Source organism: Lactuca saligna, chromosome 2 (assembly GCF_052625555.1).
Source record: "Lactuca saligna cultivar CGN05327 chromosome 2, ASM5262555v1, whole genome shotgun sequence".
NCBI lineage: Eukaryota > Viridiplantae > Streptophyta > Magnoliopsida > Asterales > Asteraceae > Lactuca > Lactuca saligna.
Genome location: NC_136418.1, coordinates 107,233,891 through 107,253,827, shown reverse-complemented (window position 1 = coordinate 107,253,827; position 19,937 = coordinate 107,233,891). Strand labels below are relative to the sequence as shown.

The 19,937-nt window shown below is 32.9% G+C and overlaps 2 protein-coding genes and 2 long non-coding RNA genes across 6 annotated transcripts; all 4 read left to right on the top strand.

Moving 5' to 3' along the window:
- The first annotated feature begins 985 nt into the window (after window positions 1-985).
- LOC145029961 (uncharacterized) lies at window positions 986-5,555 on the top strand. Its single transcript, XM_078978406.1, has 2 exons — window positions 986-2,450; window positions 2,554-5,555. Exons 1-2 carry the CDS (start codon window positions 986-988, stop codon window positions 5,553-5,555), a joined length of 4,467 nt encoding a protein of 1,488 aa, XP_078834532.1.
- A 1,070-nt stretch (window positions 5,556-6,625) lies between these two features.
- Window positions 6,626-7,017, top strand: LOC145028992 (uncharacterized). The gene is made up of 3 exons (XR_013676304.1): window positions 6,626-6,659; window positions 6,748-6,829; window positions 6,898-7,017. It is a non-coding gene; the product is annotated as an uncharacterized LOC145028992 (long non-coding RNA).
- Window positions 7,018-7,074: 57 nt separating this feature from the next.
- On the top strand, window positions 7,075-7,808 carry LOC145028990 (uncharacterized). Its single transcript, XR_013676303.1, has 3 exons — window positions 7,075-7,224; window positions 7,302-7,687; window positions 7,755-7,808. It is a non-coding gene; the product is annotated as an uncharacterized LOC145028990 (long non-coding RNA).
- A 7,616-nt stretch (window positions 7,809-15,424) lies between these two features.
- On the top strand, window positions 15,425-19,718 carry LOC145031319 (CMP-sialic acid transporter 3-like). 3 transcript variants are annotated; one of them, XM_078979849.1, is made up of 16 exons: window positions 15,425-15,477; window positions 15,799-15,898; window positions 16,149-16,332; window positions 16,479-16,595; window positions 16,684-16,740; window positions 16,820-16,942; window positions 17,029-17,088; window positions 17,205-17,327; window positions 17,422-17,499; window positions 18,293-18,362; window positions 18,434-18,541; window positions 18,620-18,753; window positions 18,858-18,934; window positions 19,260-19,308; window positions 19,406-19,469; window positions 19,565-19,718. In XM_078979849.1, exons 3-15 carry the CDS (start codon window positions 16,162-16,164, stop codon window positions 19,454-19,456), a joined length of 1,218 nt encoding a protein of 405 aa, XP_078835975.1. In that variant the 5' UTR covers window positions 15,425-15,477; window positions 15,799-15,898; window positions 16,149-16,161; the 3' UTR covers window positions 19,457-19,469; window positions 19,565-19,718. The 3 variants fall into 3 exon arrangements, with proteins under 3 accessions (XP_078835975.1, XP_078835976.1, XP_078835974.1); XM_078979850.1 differs by lacking the exon at window positions 15,425-15,477 and adding an exon at window positions 15,493-15,681; XM_078979848.1 differs by lacking the exon at window positions 15,425-15,477 and having other exon boundaries at window positions 15,690-15,898.
- The last annotated feature ends 219 nt before the right edge of the window (window positions 19,719-19,937 follow it).

Genomic DNA, 19,937 nt, shown 5'->3' with positions numbered 1-19,937 from the left:
AAGAAAAAAAAAATTATTAATCTTCCTTTCTTCCCATTTGGAAAGACAATTTATAGATGAAATTAACATGAATCATCTTTTTTTTCTAATAAATAAACTAAGGAACAATGATCTTTCCAAATTTCGCCGTTTCCTTTTATTCTCTCGTTTAGTTAAACTATGGACCAGAATGTAAAAAAAAAAAACCAATGAAGCTTTAAGAAACTAGAACTTTTTAGTTTTTGACTATATATTACTCTTACTATAAAATCTTTGCACATTGTTTTCACCAAAGATTATTTTATGACTATCAGTAGGGAAAAATCAACGAAACTTTGAGAAATTAAAAATTTTCAATTTTTATAGCATGCACTTCTTTAATTCTCATATAATACAAAGTTATATTTGATTTATCTTTGTAATGGCTTAAGATGGTTGGAAACTATGGTGGTGATGTTGGACAACTGAAGAAAGAGAGGTGGGTATGTTGTAACTTGCAAATTTATACTGATTAAAATTGTAATTATATATATATTAATTCACAAACGAGTTGGTGAACAGGAACTTTTCGTAAATTAGAATTTTGCCACATGATTACTCCTTTTTACATATCTGCCACATTAATTTTTGCTTTATACGGTTCTAACCCCTGTTCTTTAACTGATTTAACACATTGAACACAGGGTTTACGAAATTTAATCTGCACATATACTCAGTGCCGCCCTTCTCTTCCAATAACATTCAGTGCTGCCCTTCTCTTGCAATATATTTTACCCACCGCCTTTATCTTTCCTTCTTTATTTGTTTTTCCCACGTAAGGTCAAACGTTCCTTCACCATTCGTCAAACCTTCCTACTGCTTCTCAACTCTTCTTCCTTTTTCTGTCGATCACTTCTTCAGGTTTGTTTCCTTTGTTTAATTTTTTTTTGTGGTCGCTTCTCCTCGACATTTTTTTTATTTCTGTTCTTCGTTGTGTATTGTGTGTTTTTCGTTTCCTCTTTGGATCATGGCTCTTCCTTCCACTTCCCGTTTGGAATTCCGACAAGGGGTTTCGTCGTCGGCTTTACCTGCTTCTAAACGGGGACATTCTCCTCGCCTGGCTATGTTTCCTACGGTTAATTTGCCCTCGCCTTTGCCTGTTTATGATGACTTGGGTGATTCAACTTTCATCTGTCAATTTTGTTCCGCCTTTTTCTGGTATGCTGAAAGGGTTTTGTATTTATCAGAAAAGGATCGTCCCTGTTATACGCGATGTTGCAGGTCTGGTGCTGTTATATTGCCTTACCCTCTTCTTCCTCCTCCACAATTATCTTCTTTGTATAATTGTGCTTCTTTTAGGCAGAATATCAGAGCTTACAATAGCATGTTTTCTATGACATCTTTTGGGGTTGTGGTTGATGACGATATTAACAGAGGTGGAGGCCCTTATGTGTTTAAGGTATCTGGTCAGCTGTCACATTCTATAGGTTCTTTTTGCCCTAATGATGGTAAGCCTCCGAGGTTTTTGCAGTTATATATGGTAGACACGCAGCATGAGTTGTCTAATAGGCTGACAGCTTTCCAGGACCCTACGAAGCAACCTTTGGATCCAGGAATTGTTGAGTTATTAATGGCTATACTTACACTACATAACGAATATGTACGTACCTTTAAAACAGCGAAACAAATTGCTGAAGAAAGAAATTTAGATGAATATGTGGTTTGTCTTTTCAATGATGTTCCGGATAGACGCTACACTCCTCCCGCGCCTGGTACTTTGGGATGCATTGTTTTTGGTGACGACTGTGTCAGTAGTAGATACGATATACTTATACATTCTAAGGGTGGTCAGGCACAGCGGGTTAGTAACCTCCATCCAAGTTACATGCCACTGCAATACCCTCTGCTTTTCCCGTATGGTGAGGACGGGTGGTCACCTAGGCTGAAACTTTTCAATGAATCGGGTTCCAAAGCTAGAAACTTAACAGTGAACATGTACTATAGTTATCAGATACACGCACGTTGTAATATACACTCTCTTATACTTAATTCATGTAGATTGTTTCAACAGTTTTTAGTTGATGCTTATACATGTATCGAACAGTCTCGTCTTGAATTCTATCAAAATAATCAGGAACATCTTAGATCTGATTTCATCAGTGGGATCTATGATGCACTTTCTAACGGAGATACAGAAAGTCGTTCTGTTGGTAGACGTGTGCTTTTGCCCCCTTCTTTTGTCGGTGGCCCCCGATACATGTACAGCCACTATCAAGATGCCCTCTCCATTTGTAGAGAACATGGGAATCCACAATATTTTATCACCTTTACATGCAATGTGAAGTGGCCAGAAATTAGACGATACATGTTGCTCCATAATCAAAACGATGTACATAGTAGAGCCGATATCATTTCACGTGTTTTCCACATGAAAGTAAAGACCTTTATAAGATTTCTTAAAGAAGACAAAACATTTGGACCTGTAGTAGCACGTAAGTCGTATATATTAATTCTTAGTTAAATATATATACATTATTTTTGTCTCTTTCATTTCTGGGTTACTTCACAATAATTTTAAACGAATTTTTTTTGTAGACCTGTACACAATTGAATTCCAAAAGCGGGGCTTACCTCATTGTCATACGCTGTTGTGGGTTGCTGCATCACATAAAATACAAGAGCCTTCTGACATTGATGCATTTGTTACTGCTGAACTGCCAGATCCATCATCAGAACCATTATTATACCACACCATTACAACGTGTATGATCCATGGTCCATGTGGTTTGCTAAATGTAAATGCTCCATGTATGAAAGATGAAAAATGTAAGAAAAAATTTCCAAAACCATTCCAACACTGTACAACCTTTGACAAAGAGGGTTATGCACATTATAAGAGAGATTGTGTGGCACACCATACACTACAGAATGGGATCCAGGTAGATAATAGATATGTTGTCCCATACAATAAAAGGTTATGCAGTCGTTTTGACGCTCATATTAATGTGGAGTACTGTGGTTGGAATATGATGATAAAATATTTGTTCAAATATGTTTCCAAAGGAATGGAGCGGGTGAGGTTTGTTGTTCAGAAAAATGTGTCGGTTGGTCAACGTACCACCTCTTCACAACACATTGTCGTCGATGAAATACGAAATTTTGTTGACGGTCGTTACCTTTGCCCTCACGAGGCTGCCTGGCGTATTTTTGATTTTCCCATTCATGAGCGCGAACCATCAGTCACGATACTCCCAGTTCATCTCCCAGATAAGCAGACAGTTTACTTCAAAGAAAACACTCTCATCCATGATGTTGTTCAACATCCGGATTTTGGTTACAGTCTACTATTAGGATGGTTTGAAAATAATAAGTGGGAATCATTAGGAACAAATCTCACTTATGTTGCGTTTCCCACAAAGTATTGGTGGGATAAGGATGCAAAAATCTGGAAACGAAGAAAACGTATGACAAGCAGTGCGATAGGTAGACTTATATTTGTGCACCCTTCTGCAGGGGAATTGTTCTATCTACGAATGTTGCTTTGTCATCAGGTTGGTTGCACATCCTATGAGGATATCCGTACCGTTTGCAACAAGGTCTATCCAAATTTTCGTGCTGCATGTGATGCATTGGGCCTGATTGGAGAAGACAAAGAATGGATGACCGCATTTACTGAAGCATCTGAGTGGGCAACTTCATTCCAACTAAGATCACTTTTCTGTCGCTTGCTTCTTCACTGTGACGTTAGCGATCCTATGTCCCTGTGGGAAATTGGATGGAGAAAAATGAGTGACGACTTACTGTACAATATCAATTCACAGAAATTGGGATCAAATTTACATATAGGTGATGCTCATTTACAACAATTGGTTCTGTTTGAGCTGGAAGGAATTCTTCAGTCCTCGACTCCTTCGAAATCGGTCACTGACTTCCATCTGCCGAAACCAACGGAAGAGACAATTAGACTACTACAAAATCGACTGATTCTAGAAGAGACATCATATGACACAGACACACTCAAAGTAGACCACCAACGCATGCTATCACAATTAAATAGTGAACAACTCCACATTTATAAGTTGGTTGTCTCGTCTGAAAAAGACGGACAACAGGTTCTCCTGTTCATTTACGGACATGGCGAGACAGGCAAGACATTTCTTTGGACTACATTACTTGCATACTTCCGCTCTATTGGGAAGATCGCACTTGCTGTGGCTGCATCGGGCATAGCATCATTGTTGCTACCATCGGGTAGAACTGCTCATTCCAGATTTAGTATACCGATTGACCTTTCGCAAAAAGCCGCATGCAACATTTCAAAGAAAACCCTACTTGCAGAGTTATTGAAACGTACGTCTATCATTATCTGGGATGAGGCCCCAATGAATGATAGGCGTTGTTTCGAATGCCTGGACCGTTCCTTAAGAGATATTCTAGATTGTGATACTAAGGTGTTTGGTGGAATGTTCGTACTGTTAGGAGGGGATTTTCGTCAAACATTACCTGTTTCCCCAAAAAGTACAATCTCACATATCATTAGTTTGACTTTACCCAAATCATACCTATGGCCATGTTTTACAGTTTATAAGTTAAACCATAATATGCGTCTAATGAGTACGGGCACCTATTCAGAATCAGAGCTATCTGTATCAGAATTTGCAGCATGGTTACTAAACGTTGGGGATGGTGTTTTAGGAGAATCAGATCCTATTGATAAAAAAGACACAAAATGGATTGAAATACCCTCTTCCCTCACTATACTACCAGGAGAAAATGCATTGAAAAATCTTATAAATTTTGTATATGGTGACGGGATTCTTCTCAATCCTTCTCCATCTGTATTGGCAGGTAGGGCGATTGTATGTCCAAAGAATGATACGGCGAACATAATAAACGAGCTCGTCCTAGAACTTACCCCTAACAAGACAACATCTTATAGAAGTGTTGACACAATAGAATCTAATGGAAACCAATCTTTAGAATTTAACACTTTCTATCCAGTCGAATACCTGAACGGGCTCACCTTTCCTGCTATCCCACCCCACAAACTATCACTGAAAAATAACACTCCTATTATGCTAATAAGAAATATCAACCAAAGAGAAGGTTTATGCAACGGTACACGATTAATTGTTACACAGTTATTGCCAAACATGATACAGGCAACAATAATTACTGGCACATCCATCGGAAAACAAGTGTACCTGCCCCGGATAAAATTTATACACAAAAGCCATGAAATCCCTTTTACCTTCATTAGAAAGCAATTCCCAGTCAGGGTTTGTTATGCCATGACAATTAACAAAAGCCAGGGTCAATCACTATCTAAAATCGGAGTTTTTTTGCCGGAACCAGTTTTCACACATGGACAACTTTATGTTGCCCTCTCTCGTGCTACATCTCCACAGTCTATTAAAGTACTGATACAATCTGATGTTGGTGGTGCACATAGCAAAACAAAAAATGTTGTCTTTAAAGATTTCTTGCGCACAATTACTATTTGTGAGGTCGAATGCATATCCATCTTTTGTAAACATAAATCATCTTACATCAGACTCTTGCTGCCTTTCTGTATTACAATAACCAGCAAAATATGAATATATTTTCTTATAGAACAAATTGCAATCCCTGCCTGTCTTCCGAGTCTTGTATCATATTGATGTTCTACAAACATATATTATAATACATCACATCTTTATTGATTGATCATATCATAGTACATCTGTAAACATATACAATTTTCCTTGCAGAAAAACATCTAACATCCAGTTTTTTTCTCAAACCTTGTGTCAGCCACATGTCTGAAATATTCACTGCAATCTCAGAGCTGGGGTATGCATCTCCGGGAACAGCACTGCAGGTACGCATTCTCCGTACATGGACACCACAAGTCCGAGGTCATGAAACCTGGTTTTTAGCGGTCGACAAATATGTAAGTTTCTGAACCATCTTATTAATATTCATCCATTCCATTCATAAACTCACTTCCACGTGCTTCCTACTAATATATTAGGGTGATGCAATCCAAATTCTTGGTCAAAGAAAGGATCAAGGCTTTGTACAATCTGCTCTTGCTATTTCTAAATGCTACACGTTGACTAAATATGGATGTGGAGAACCAGACACATACCAGAAATGGTTACACAATCCAGTATACATCGCTGTTGGCACCGCGTCCTGTATTACCTCTATCCCAGACACAGTTACTATTCCAACACACTGGTTTAACTTCATACCAAAAAGCCAAATACCAGCTTATATCAACCAATACCCAGGTATTATATTACATAAATAGACCACAAAATATTGACATAACAATACATGTTTTTTTACAAACTACTTTCAATATTAATATGTTGTACATACCTCTTACACAACACGTATGTAACATATTAGTTGTCATTCATTGTGCAGATTTCTTAGGAGTTTTCGTTAAACTGGTGGCCTGTATTAAGAAAAACGATGAACCTTACCTGCTCCTCATTCTAAGGAATGAATTGTAAGTGTTGCACCTTTTGAAAATATACATATATACTAATTACCATACTTAAAACATGCAATCAACAGTGGTGAAGATATTGCGATAAGCTTGTGGAAAGAATGCACTGACGCACCTTCAAAATTTAATCGGAACGCAATTCAGAATGCACCTGCTCCTACTGTCATTGCTGTCACAAACGTCCGAATCATGGATTATGGTGGTACGTTTGATGAAAAACCAATGTGTATTATTACTGATACAACTACCAATAAAAGAATCTAAAATAATCACAAAAACTTCATTTCAAGGTTCATTAAGATTAGGAACTAGTAGTGCAACCCACATATACGTAAATCCACCTATCAAAGAAACAGATACACTTCTGGACAGGTACCGTTCTAAAAACAATATATTATAATCATGTTTATGTCTATACTAACAGTCTCTAAAATTCACAGCTACAAGATAAATGTTGCTTCAATACCTCTGTTTGGACTTCCAGTGCCACTTACAGAGATAAATGAGAAAAAACATTCAGATCTCTTGGTACACTTATACTCTGTCAAAGTTATATCCACCTTCCCTTTATCAATATTATCATATATATTATAGATTTTGATTCTTTAACAGGAAAAAACTTTTACAGCAGAGGCATCCATAATAGAGTACGTTTTTTCAGATTATTGGTACCAAGTTTTCTGTCCACAGTGTAAGATATCAACACTAAAACAAGGAAAGGACTGGTTCTGTCCATCACACGGAACGATCACCTCTCCAACTCCCATGTAAGTCACAACACCCTCAAAACAAAAATTGAAATATATAAACAAATTCTATGAACTCATATCATTCATGCACACAGGTACAAGCTTATGGCAACAATTACGGACCCAACTTCCTCAATGACGGTTACCTTATCTGACAACGCTGGCCAGAAAATATTTGGAACAACAGCAGATAAACTCATACTAGAAGGCGACCCAAACCATAGGAAAAAATTGCCCAACATTATAAAAGAGACTGAAGGTATCACAAAAAAGATGAAATTAAGGATCACAAACACGTCAACTGAAAGGAACATCCGTTTCATAATAACTGATATCGAAGACAACTCTTCTCAATCATCATCAATAACAACCCCACCTTCAGAAAATACATCCTCCTCTAATGTTCCTCATAAAACACCTACGTGTTCATCCGCACAAAATCAACCCAAAGTCAAGAGGGCATTAAATTTTGAAAATACAGGTAATACTCATTACACGTTAAACAAGTATACCAAAAAAAACAACTGATTGTTAACATTACATCACAGGTATGGACAAATCTGATGCAGGCCCGAAACGAGCACGTCGGTCGCAATAAAGACAATGGCTTTGTGTACCAGTTCTATATTCTTAACCCTTTGTTTATCTCCACTTCTTATTACCTCTGTAGTACCAACCCTTTTACTACTATTCCTACTAACTTAAAAACCATATCATATTTTGCGTATGTAATGTAACCTTATAAAATTACCATGAATATATCAACAGTGTTTACTAGCAGTGCTTACTGAGTCCTATAAAATATTAGATTATTAAAAAAAATCACAACATTTATGTTACTCATAAAACAAATTACAACATTACACATGTACTATTCCTTTACAAAATTACCATGCATATCTCCCTATCTAATAAACAAAACCAACTGGACACGTGTCATTACAATCATCCATTTTTCGCCATATGTTAAATTACTCTATTACCCCTTCAGCATCCTTTCACGTATCATTAGGTAATAGATAAAATAGGTAATTAGGCATGGAATTGAATTAGATTAGATTATATATGGAATATATGGAATATATGGAATATGGAATTTCACGTAGCATTACAAATTGAATATGGATGGAAATAATGATATTGTATAGAAATCTTTGGAATATTGAATCTGGAAATATTGATATTTTCTATTTTGAAATTTGAATATGGAATATCTGCTGTATACATTAAATCAATTCCGTTACATGCCCGATTAAGAGCATCTAAAAATGGTATGCATATCAATCAATTATTATGCGCATAACATACTATATCAATCATATTCCGCCTCAATTACATAATTCAATCTTTACGACAGTCTATGCATCTCGATTCTGCTTCTTAATTTCGAATATTCAATCAGCAACTTCAATCTTTCGGTGAGTTTCTCATGATTATATATGATTGCTTCTCAATGTTTGTGTTAATCGTATAATTGAAATTTTTTTTCTTCTTCTGCGACTTCAATTTTGCTTCTCATTGAATTTGTTAATCAAGGTTTCTATTTATCTTTGATTCAGAAGTTGTTTATTAATTATTTTCTATCTTAAATTCTTTATTCGATCCACTCAATTGATCATCAATGTGTATGTGTATGTGTAAAAATAAGCTTCTCTTACGTATGTCTGTGTTAATTCCGTATTTACCCTTGGTATCAACATCAAGATCAATTTTCGTTATTTTAGTTTTCACTTATTTACCTGTTATAACATGCTTCTTTCAAACAAGTAATTATAACAAAACAGTTAGCATTTCTTTTTCTGTCAAATTTCTATAAAATACCTATATAAATTTTGAATCACACTTTGCACTTTCTGTTTTATGGCTGTTTATAGCATCTAACGTTTGTTTTCTGTCAAATTTAGCATCTTATTTGTGTAAAAATAAGCTTCTGTTACGTATGTCTGTGTTAATACTATATTTTGGAATTGATCATCTTTTAGTTTATTTTTCTAAATATATGTTTTATTGTCTATATGTACGTATATGTTTATATCTGTTTTTGAAAAGTATGTTTGCAAGTGATACAATTAAATATATAAATCAATCAGTGCTTTACGATTTTCCTGTTTATATCCTAATTTTTTTGTTAAATATACAAGTTTTTTTTGTTTAGTTTTCGATTTTTAGTTTTTTTCTCATTATATACCCTTAAGGGTATATCAGTAAATATGTAATTTTCTCATTGTTTTCTTGGTAACATCTACACTTAAATGATAAACAAAAGAATTGATTATTTCGTCTGATTTATCAAACCGTTTATATAATAAACAAAAAAGTATCAATTTCTTTTTGAAGTTCCTGTTACACTATATCCCATTTTTAGTAATTTATTCTCAAAAAACAATGCTATAATCTGTAATTTATCATCTTTTAGTTTAATTTTCTAAATATATGTGTGGTTGTCTATGTGTGTGTATCTCTTTAAAAATTCTGCAATTTCATCATTTTATGACCCCCATTTGTGAAGTTGAGTATTTATTTCCAAAAATGCGAAACTCCAGGGACAATATTTGAAAATTTCTGTTTTCTTCCCCAATTCGCATTCTACTGTGAAATACTTCGCATCTCATTCTTACACCCTTCGCATCCCTTCGCATTTTAACCTAATTAATCAAATGCGAACCACAAAATTTTCATTCCAGATGCGAACACAGTTTAGTTCTTGAACTCTAAACTTGCGAAATCAAAAATTCATATGTTGAACCCATATGCGAATATTAACCCAATTGACTTCAAATTGATTCACAGATGCAAACACTCGATTGTTTTACTTTCGCAAAATGAGCATCAACAACTCCACAATCGAGTTTTTAAATTCTTGCAAACAACAATTTCACAGTCCTTGACTTCGCGTTTTTCTTCACGAATCATCCCTCAATCATCAATCCAATTGCGAATCAAAACTCATATGTTCTTGCTTTATCGATTCATCGACTACACTCATACAAATGCGAACAATACTCAATTTCAAAATCGATTGAAACTTATAGCAAAGCTAAATCCAACTTCGCATTCAAAGCAGCGTTATTGATTGCATTCATGAAATACTAACAAGATAATATATTATAATACAAATATACATATTTTAGGTGGTGAAATCGTAACAGCCTAACAATTTGGTATGCAACTTTATTAAATCAATAAAAAAAGTTATGCAAATTGGAAAAATAAATAAAAATATATCTTTTGTTGTTTTAATTAAGGAAATAAATATTTTATATGAATACTCACCTGGAAAAACGCATATTATAATTGTCTAATTTAATCGTAACAACCTACCAATGTACTTTCTTCTTGACTGTTTGATTGTTTTTTTCTATGTGCTGATTATAATTGTCTAATTTAATGTAAATTTTTTTTTTTAACTTGCAAGGTACAATGGAACATATTACTCCTATAAAGGAAATTGACTCAATCAAGGACGATTTCACAATTAAAGTTCGGATCATACGTCTTTGGACTCAAAAGTCAAGAACAATGTCTTATAATTGTCTATATCCCATTTTTAGTAATTTATTCTCAAAGAACAATGCTATAATCTGTAATTTATCATCTTTTAGTTTAATTTTCTAAATATATGTGTGGTTGTCTATGTGTGTGTATCTCTTTAAAAATTCTGCAATTTCATCATTTTATGACCCCCATTTGCGAAGTTGAGTATTTATTTCCAAAAATGCGAAACTCCAGGGACAATATTTGAAAATTTCTGTTTTCTTCCCCAATTCGCATTCTACTGTGAAATACTTCGCATCTTCATTCTTACACCCTTCGCATCCCTTCGCATTAATCACCTTCGCATTTTAACCTAATTAATCAAATGCGAACCACAAAATTTTCATTCCAGATGCGAACACAGTTTAGTTCTTGAACTCTAAACTTGCGAAATCAAAAATTCATATGTTGAACCCATATGCGAATATTAACCCAATTGACTTCAAATTGATTCACAGATGCAAACACTCGATTGTTTTACTTTCGCAAAATGAGCATCAACAACTCCACAATCGAGTTTTTAAATTCTTGCAAACAACAATTTCACAGTCCTTGACTTCGCGTTTTTCTTCACGAATCATCCCTCAATCATCAATCCAATTGCGAATCAAAACTCATATGTTCTTGCTTTATCGATTCATCGACTACACTCATACAAATGCGAACAATACTCAATTTCAAAATCGATTGAAACTTATAGCAAAGCTAAATCCAACTTCGCATTCAAAGCAATGTTATTGATTGCATTCATGAAATACTAACAAGATAATATATTATAATACAAATATACATATTTTAGGTGGTGAAATCGTAACAGCCTAACAATTTGGTATGCAACTTTATTAAATCAATAAAAAAAGTTATGCAAATTGGAAAAATAAATAAAAATATATCTTTTGTTGTTTTAATTAAGGAAATAAATATTTTATATGAATACTCACCTGGAAAAACGCATATTATAATTGTCTAATATCACTATTCTTCATTTTTTCTAAACTTTCATATCTTTTTTTTGTTACAAATTAAAAACTATAATTATATTTCAATTTATCACCCGTGGATTTCCACGGGTTTAAACCTAGTATCAGCATAAAAAAAATATCCACTGCAACATACCAACATTACTCATTCTTTAAAAAGTAATGACTACCTTCCTTACTTGTACTAAAAAACAGCGGCCATAAAAAAAATTAAGCTTTTTATAATCTAAGATATTGACATGCTGGTCCCAAAAAACTTACTATTAAAAATAAATAAAAATAAGAACAACATCCAATACTACGTAAACAACTCTCTACTACCATTATATATACATTACTATAAAAAAACTCAACTTCAACCCCAATAGTGTTAATAACAAATATTTTAATCATATACACACCTACACAAATATAGGCTGCATTACTAATACCACCAAAACAGGCCACCTCACACCCTAAATACAATTGCATGCAATGACTTATCTAACCTACTATAACAACAATGCCACCAGAGAAATTTAGATACACACACGTCATTGATTAACCACACCCATAACATCCCCCCCCCCCCCCCCCCCTTCTTCACTCTTTTCATAAATTCTATAAAAAGCCAACAACTGAAACACGTACAATAGGCATATTAAAAGATGAACAACCAACAATTCCACCACGTGCTCCTCTCACTCATTGCTTACATTCGAGAAGTAGCAGATCTTATTGAAGCAGCTCAGACGAAATTACAAGAAGGCTTCACCATGGATGAAACCTCTCACACCTGTCTCTCGACAGATGGTGACAACCCCATCTCCAGAATCCTGAAAACAATCCTGCAAGATACCAAAGAGGAGGACCAGTCCATGGAAGACAACATCTCCTTCATGCTTGGATCAATTCATAAACGAATTGGAAAATACAAACGCACAATCAAAGATACAACTGATGACTAAACGATGGTGTTGTCTTTATGTTTCCCTATGTTTATTTCCTTTACGTTTATGTTGCGTTCATTCCTATCCTTTAGTGTTATCATGTAAAATACCTTCCATATGGGTATATAAATAAATATTATATTACAAACCAACGTACCTTACATAAGCAGTTAACCCACAACCCTCCAATCCACATAACGTCAAACTATCCATTGACAATTTCCACATAAATATTTATCATCATTTAAATGCAACACAGCGCCAAAGGCGCACACTTGATTCCTGCTAGTTAAGTAAAAAAGGATAAATGATAACACAAAGGATGTCAAAGTCATTTCACATAGGTTAACTACTAACCATATAAAAAAAATCACGAGGACCATTCTCATCAAGAAAAAAAAAAGTTAAGGATGAGATATATGACGTTTTTAAAATAAAATAACCATTTATGTATTTTTCTCTATATAAACCGATTAATATAAAAAAGAAAAATGAAACCGTAGATGATGAACTATGTGTTTTGTTATGAATCGACATTAAAACATTTTATTTACATAGTAGGTTATTAAAATTGAAAAAATGTTGTCAATTAAACCACTTAAAAAAATAAAATGATCAAACGTATCTTAGCTGACCTGACATTTAATTACTTGTGGTATTTATTTTGCTAATGGAGTTGATCCGTACACAACAATTTTCTCCTTACACAACAATTGGTGCTTTAAAATGTTGTATTGTACAACTATATAATGCATGAATTATTGTGTATGATAAAAAACTGTTGTGTACGAATCAGTTCCCTTTTGCTAATGTCATATAATATTAAATAATGTAACGATTAAAAACCAAATAACACCCTACGTATGTGTTCAAAACTCCAAAACTCAACATCTGGTTCTAAATTAACATTGTTAAAGCATCAAAACTGATTTTCTTTTATAACTTCTTCCTTCGTATCTTTTTATTCATTAGATAAAACCGAATGCCAAAATAAAGTGAAGAGATTAACACAGAAAATTACATGTCATGATCTTATATAAATAGGAGTCATAATCTTATATATAAGTAGGAGATGAAAACTAGAAAAAAAGATAAAAGTAATTTAAAATTTTGAAACTCAAACCATCTAGTTCTAAATTAATATTAGACAAAATTGCAAAAATGGTTCCTATGGTATGCATTTTTTTGGGGTTTTAGTCCAAACCCTGACTTTTTTGGATTAGTGGTTCTTTTGAGTTAGTTTCATTGCGTTTTTGGTCCATATGAATAGTGAAATGACTGTAATACCCTTGGGGTATTTATTTTCCATTTTCCTTTCATTTCATGTTAAATCTAATACTAATTTCTTTATTTTAATAATTAAAAAAATAACAAAGGACCCACATTCTCTCTCTCTCTCTCTCTCTCTCTCTCTCTCTCTCTCTCTCCATCGTATACCCCCATATACCATATCGTTTTTCTTTTTACCAAGAAGAACTTCATCTTCTTCATCTCTTAATCAAAATTCCCTCTTAATCAAAATTCCACATACACTCACACACACGACATACCTAATCAAAAGAAAAACCATAAAATCCAATTTTTAATTGATGTGTGTATGTGTATACATGAAGTTTTTGTTTTGGAAATCGATTTTTGTATGTTCATCCCCCAAAATCGATTTGTATGTGTATGTTTTCATTTCTAAAATCGATATGTGTATGTGTGTATGAATCTGAAATAGGTTCAAAAGGTATATGTGTGTGTGATTCAGAAATCGCTCATTTTTCCTCTTGTTACTGAGCCTCTCTCGTCCTTCGATATCATGCGATTTGTGTGTTTGTAGTGTTCTTTTGCAAAATCGAATCTCAAGATTTAGAGAGAAGGAGGAGAGGGATTGTTTACAATAATAAGAAAGAGGAAAGATAGGTGGGTTGTCGTTGATATCGGGGCTCCAAGAAATCAGAGCTTCAAGATTAAATAGATCACTCTATTCTTATTTCTGGGATACCAAAAATTACAGATGTGGGTTTGTCAAAATTGTTGACAAACGCAGCCAACTTCAACCGTGGTACTAGAGGCGGTGGTCGTTGATTGCGTTTGGTGATTGATTGTGGTCTATAGACCATATGTTGAAGATTTACCGTGGTTTGGGTGAGTTTTCCGGTGATAGTGAAAATCGAGCCACAAATGGAGAAGATGAATTGAGAAGGGAGTGATGTTGTAAACTGATCCTGACTGTGATGAATAACACAAACAGATATGAAAACAAATGGAGAAGACGAACATATCTGAAAACGAATGGAGAAAACTAACCCTAGATATGATATCTCATTCTTTTTTCTCCATCTCCATTGATAATGACGAGTTCAACAATATATTCTGGGTGTTTTTTGTTCATCTGGATAGTTTTCAGGAAGAAAGAAGATGTGTATTTAGAGAGAGATAGAGAGAGAGAAAGAGATGTGGACCCAAATTAATTATTTAGTTTCTTTTTTATTAAAATATATCAGAAGGACATTATAATCATTTCAATTTTACGAGGAACCAAATTTACGTATAAACATTACCAAAAGGACCACGAATCCAAAATCTCATGATTTGAACTAAAATCCTAAAAAAAAATACATACCTAAGTAACCATTTTTGCAATTTTATAGTAATATTATTACATTAACATTTTTGTATTATCCACTGTCACAAAATTAACACGTGTTCAATACCCAATAAACAATGACAAAGAAGTAGCAGAAGAAACAGACCTTGTTGCATTCATCTATAGATTAGTCTGTGTTCCTACCTCATCGTTATTTCCTATAAAATATCAACTAAAAATCCTGTAGTTTAAGGTATAACTTGTTGACACTTCATTTTTAGTAGATGTTCAAAATTTTACTTGTGAAATTCAAACTAAAAATCAAATACAAAGACTTGATTTGAATGCAAACGAGTAAAATAGCCCATAATTATCGTCGTCGGTGATCTTTCAATTTCAATTTCACGCGATCTTCTTCTCAACTCGTTGATGTAAATTTAAAGTAACGTCATAACAGGTGTTTGCATTTTAGAGGGGGAGGGAAATTATAAACCAAAAAAATCAAACCCCATGTTCTTTCATCAACTGTTTAACCAAGATATGAAGTAATTCAATTCTCTCCATCTTTGATCAGACTTTCAGCCGCCGCCGGAAGTTGAATCGTGGTGGCTGTGACCGGACGCCCGATCGTCAGATCTAACAATGCTTTTGCTTCCCGGAATTTTATAATTAAGGTAGATGTCAATTTTGATGCTTTCTATTTATCCTTTTAACTACAAATTAACTGAAGCATGAGATTCGAGTTGCAAGTTCTGAGCTAATGGATATTGTGCTCATGGCATTGTTTCGAGAGGGCAGAAAAGCGTTTTTGCACATTAGATAGTCATATATATCCATCGGACATTCGAGGTTACTGTATCAGGTCATTGATGGAGGTATTTGAATCGGTAACTTGTTAATCAACGCTTTAATTTCGTGGCTTAGGGTTAGGTTTCAAATGATGAAAAACGGGACAATCGAGTGCAGCTTCTGCCATTCCAAATTGGTAAATCCATCTTCAAAATCGATCTCAAGGGCTTATGATAGGCGTCAGAGTAAACTCTCAAAGAAGCATCGAGCTCTTAATGTTCTCTTGGTAGTTGGTGACTGTATGTTAGTTGGATTACAGGTGATTCCTCATTCTTCCTTCTTCCTTCTTCCTTCTTCCTTCTTCCTTCTTCATTTCTTCTCTTCCAATCACACCATGCATATTCATTCCATTGAAGCTGTTCAAGTTGTGCTCATTAGCTTACATTCTTCCTTCTCTTTTCACAGCCGATTTTGGTGTACATGTGTAAGGTGGATGGGAAGTTCAATTTTAGCCCCATTAGTGTGAATTTTTTGACAGAAGTTGCAAAGGTTATCTTTGCACTTGTTATGCTTTTAATACAGGTAAACAAATCATTGTTCTTTAGGTTTACTTTTTCGCTATTACAATCTCCACATGATTTCACAAACTGAAGAAATATTGTTTTTACAGGCTAGAAATCAGAAGGTTGGAGAGAAGCCACTTCTTTCAGTCTCCAATTTTGTACAGGTAAAAATCAGCTTTTCCATACATTTTCCCATGAGGGTAATTCAGTAATTTCACATTTTTACCTTCATTCTTTCTACAGGCAGCTCGCAACAATGTGCTTCTTGCCATTCCTGCCCTTCTCTATGCTATCAATAATTATCTTAAGTTCACAATGCAGCTGTATTTTAATCCAGCAACTGTGAAAATGTTGAGCAATCTTAAGGTATTTTTTTTTTTTTTTAAACTTTTAATTATTTACCTAAAACTTATTTGTTGATTTTGTTCTTTCTAAAACCCTAAAATCTATAGGTTTTGGTAATTGCTGTTTTGTTGAAGATGATTATGAAGCGAAGATTTTCCATAATTCAGGTTCGTTACTTCATTTGTAACCTTGTAAAACCCTAAAATCTTTATTATATATTGTTTGTTATTAATCGTATTATAAAAAAAAAATGTAAAATTTGGGGTTTTGTTTTGTTTTTTAGTGGGAAGCTCTTGCTCTTTTGCTTATTGGAATTAGCATAAATCAATTGAGTTCTTCACCTAAGGGAACTACTTCAATGGGTGTTTCAATATCAATGGGTGCATATATTTGCACATTTATTTTTGTAAGTTAGATTTTTTTTATTTTTATTGATTAATTAATCATAATTTTATTTATTGTTTTTGTATATATTGAAATAAATTGAGTTTTGTATACAGGTAACTGTTCCATCTATGGCATCAGTCTTCAATGAATATGCACTCAAGAGTCAATATGACACAAGCATTTATCTTCAGGTTATTTTAATATATATATATATATATATATATATATATATATATATATATATATATATATATATATATATATATATATATATATATATATATATATATATTTGAAAAAAACCATCAACCTTCTAATTGTTTCCAAAAAACCCCTCAACTTTTTATTTTTTTTCGAAGAAACCTTCACGTTTACAAGTTTTTTCAGAAAGAAAAAAAAAAAGACTAAAAGGGTCAGATTGAAAAAAAAAAAAACAAAATATAAGGTCTTTTATGAGATTAACGATTTAAAAAAAAAGCTGAGGGTTTTTTAGGAAAAAAAATAAAAAGTTGAGGGTTTTTTTTTGGGTTAATCTCATAAAAAAAACATTATATTTTGTGTTTTTTTCCGGATTAAACTTTAACTTTATTTTTTTTGCCTGAAAAAGACCTTGTATTTTTTCACTTTTTCCGATCTGGCCCTTTTACTTATTTTTTTCCAAAAAAATTTGTAAAATGTGAGGGTTTTTTTCAAGAAAAACTAAAAAAGTTGAGGGTTTATTTGGAAGCAGTTAGAATGTTGAGGGTTTTTTCGGAAAAAAATGAAAAAATATAATTTTTTTTTCAGGCAAAAAATAAAGTTGAGGTTTAATCTGAAAAATACACAAATAATAAGGCCTTTTATGAGATTAACCTTTTTTTTTTCAGAAAAAAGTTAAAGTTAGAGATTTAATCCATAAAAAACCCAATATATAAGGTCTTAATATTATTATATATCTTTCTCAAAATCAATATCACTAATTTGTAAATATTTGTCTGATTGCAGAATCTATTCTTATATGGATATGGTGCAATATTCAACTTCCTAGGGATCCTTGGAACTGTTGTAATCAAAGGTAAACGCAAAATGACCATTCTACCCTTATGCAACCATTAGTAGTTTTTGTTTGTAATAACGAATTCTCAGGTCCTGAAAGCTTTGATATTCTTCACGGACATTCAAAAGCCACCATGTTTTTGATAATAAACAATGCAGCACAAGGGGTATTATCGTCTTTTTTCTTCAAATATGCCGGTAACGTTATTAACTTATTAGTTATTACCATTTATAACAATCTTCATAAATTATTTATTTCTATTTATGGAAATGCAGATACAATTTTGAAAAAATATTCCTCAACAGTTGCCACGATCTTCACAGGCTTTGCATCCGCAGCTTTATTTGGACACACGCTTACTATTAATTTTATTCTAGGAATTTCCATTGTTTTTATATCAATGCATCAGGTATATAAGTATATTTATATAAATAAATAAATGGGGCCCACAAAACTGTTAATAAGCTTTATGCATTGTAATATTTTAATCCGTTTTTTTTTTTTTTTAAAAAGTTCTTTTCACCTCTTTCTAAAGTCAAAGAGGAAGAAGATGGAGTGTTGAAGTTGGAAACGTTTAAGAAGAATGAGAGGTATAAATAATTAAATATATCACATAAGCAATAATTAAAATGTTTGATTATCAATTAAATATCTCAAATGTTGATATATATATATCTTTTTGGTAAAAATAGTATTCGTCAACTTATGAAATTTATTTTGGAAGCAAACACGATATAACCAAAAAAAAAAAAGTTAACGATTACATGATGTATTATTAATATATCTATTGTTTTAGTATTTCATTGTTAATATGTTCAAATAAAAACTAATTTGAAAATAAAATATTGTAGTAATAAGAAACACAAGTACAATTTTGCTATTTATTGAATTTAATTAAAGAAATAATTTTAACAGGTCAAGGGATTCGTCTTTTATTAATATCGCGGCAGGGGCTAACGATGAGGTGTTTTCTTTGTTTGATTCGAATGCTTTTATAAAAAAATTATCTAATTTTTTTTTTATAATTTATTATTTTTTGTGGAAATTTAACTATTTTCTAGGTTCTTCTTCGAGTTGGATCTGAGGAAAGACAGCCACTTCTTCCTACTTGAATTCATATAAAAAGTATGTTGCTCAAATTACAAATTATTTTGTTTAAATGCATTGATATTTAAATAATTTATTATGTTTGTGTTCTTGGAATATAAATTGTTTTGTAGGTTTCTTGTTCAAAGTATTTTTGTGGTGAGGAAGAAAAGATATATGAAGAAATATAATGAACGATGAAAATTGAAATCCCATTTATTGTACCTTTTCATGGGATTTGATTAGAAACTTGGTTTATAGAGGTCAAATACAATAAATAGTTTTCGATTGAGAAAGAGTAAAATATCGGCTTTGTTTTGAGAAAAATGTTTTGGCAACATGTTTGTCATATTTATGAGTCTATTTTTTTAAATGTTAATAGTTAATAGGGATAAGATCATAATTAGTTACTAAAATTATAATTGTGTTCATTTGGTTGATTTTTGTTTATTTATTATTATTATTATTTTGAAACGGCTGAATCATATTAAACTAGCAAGACGCTAG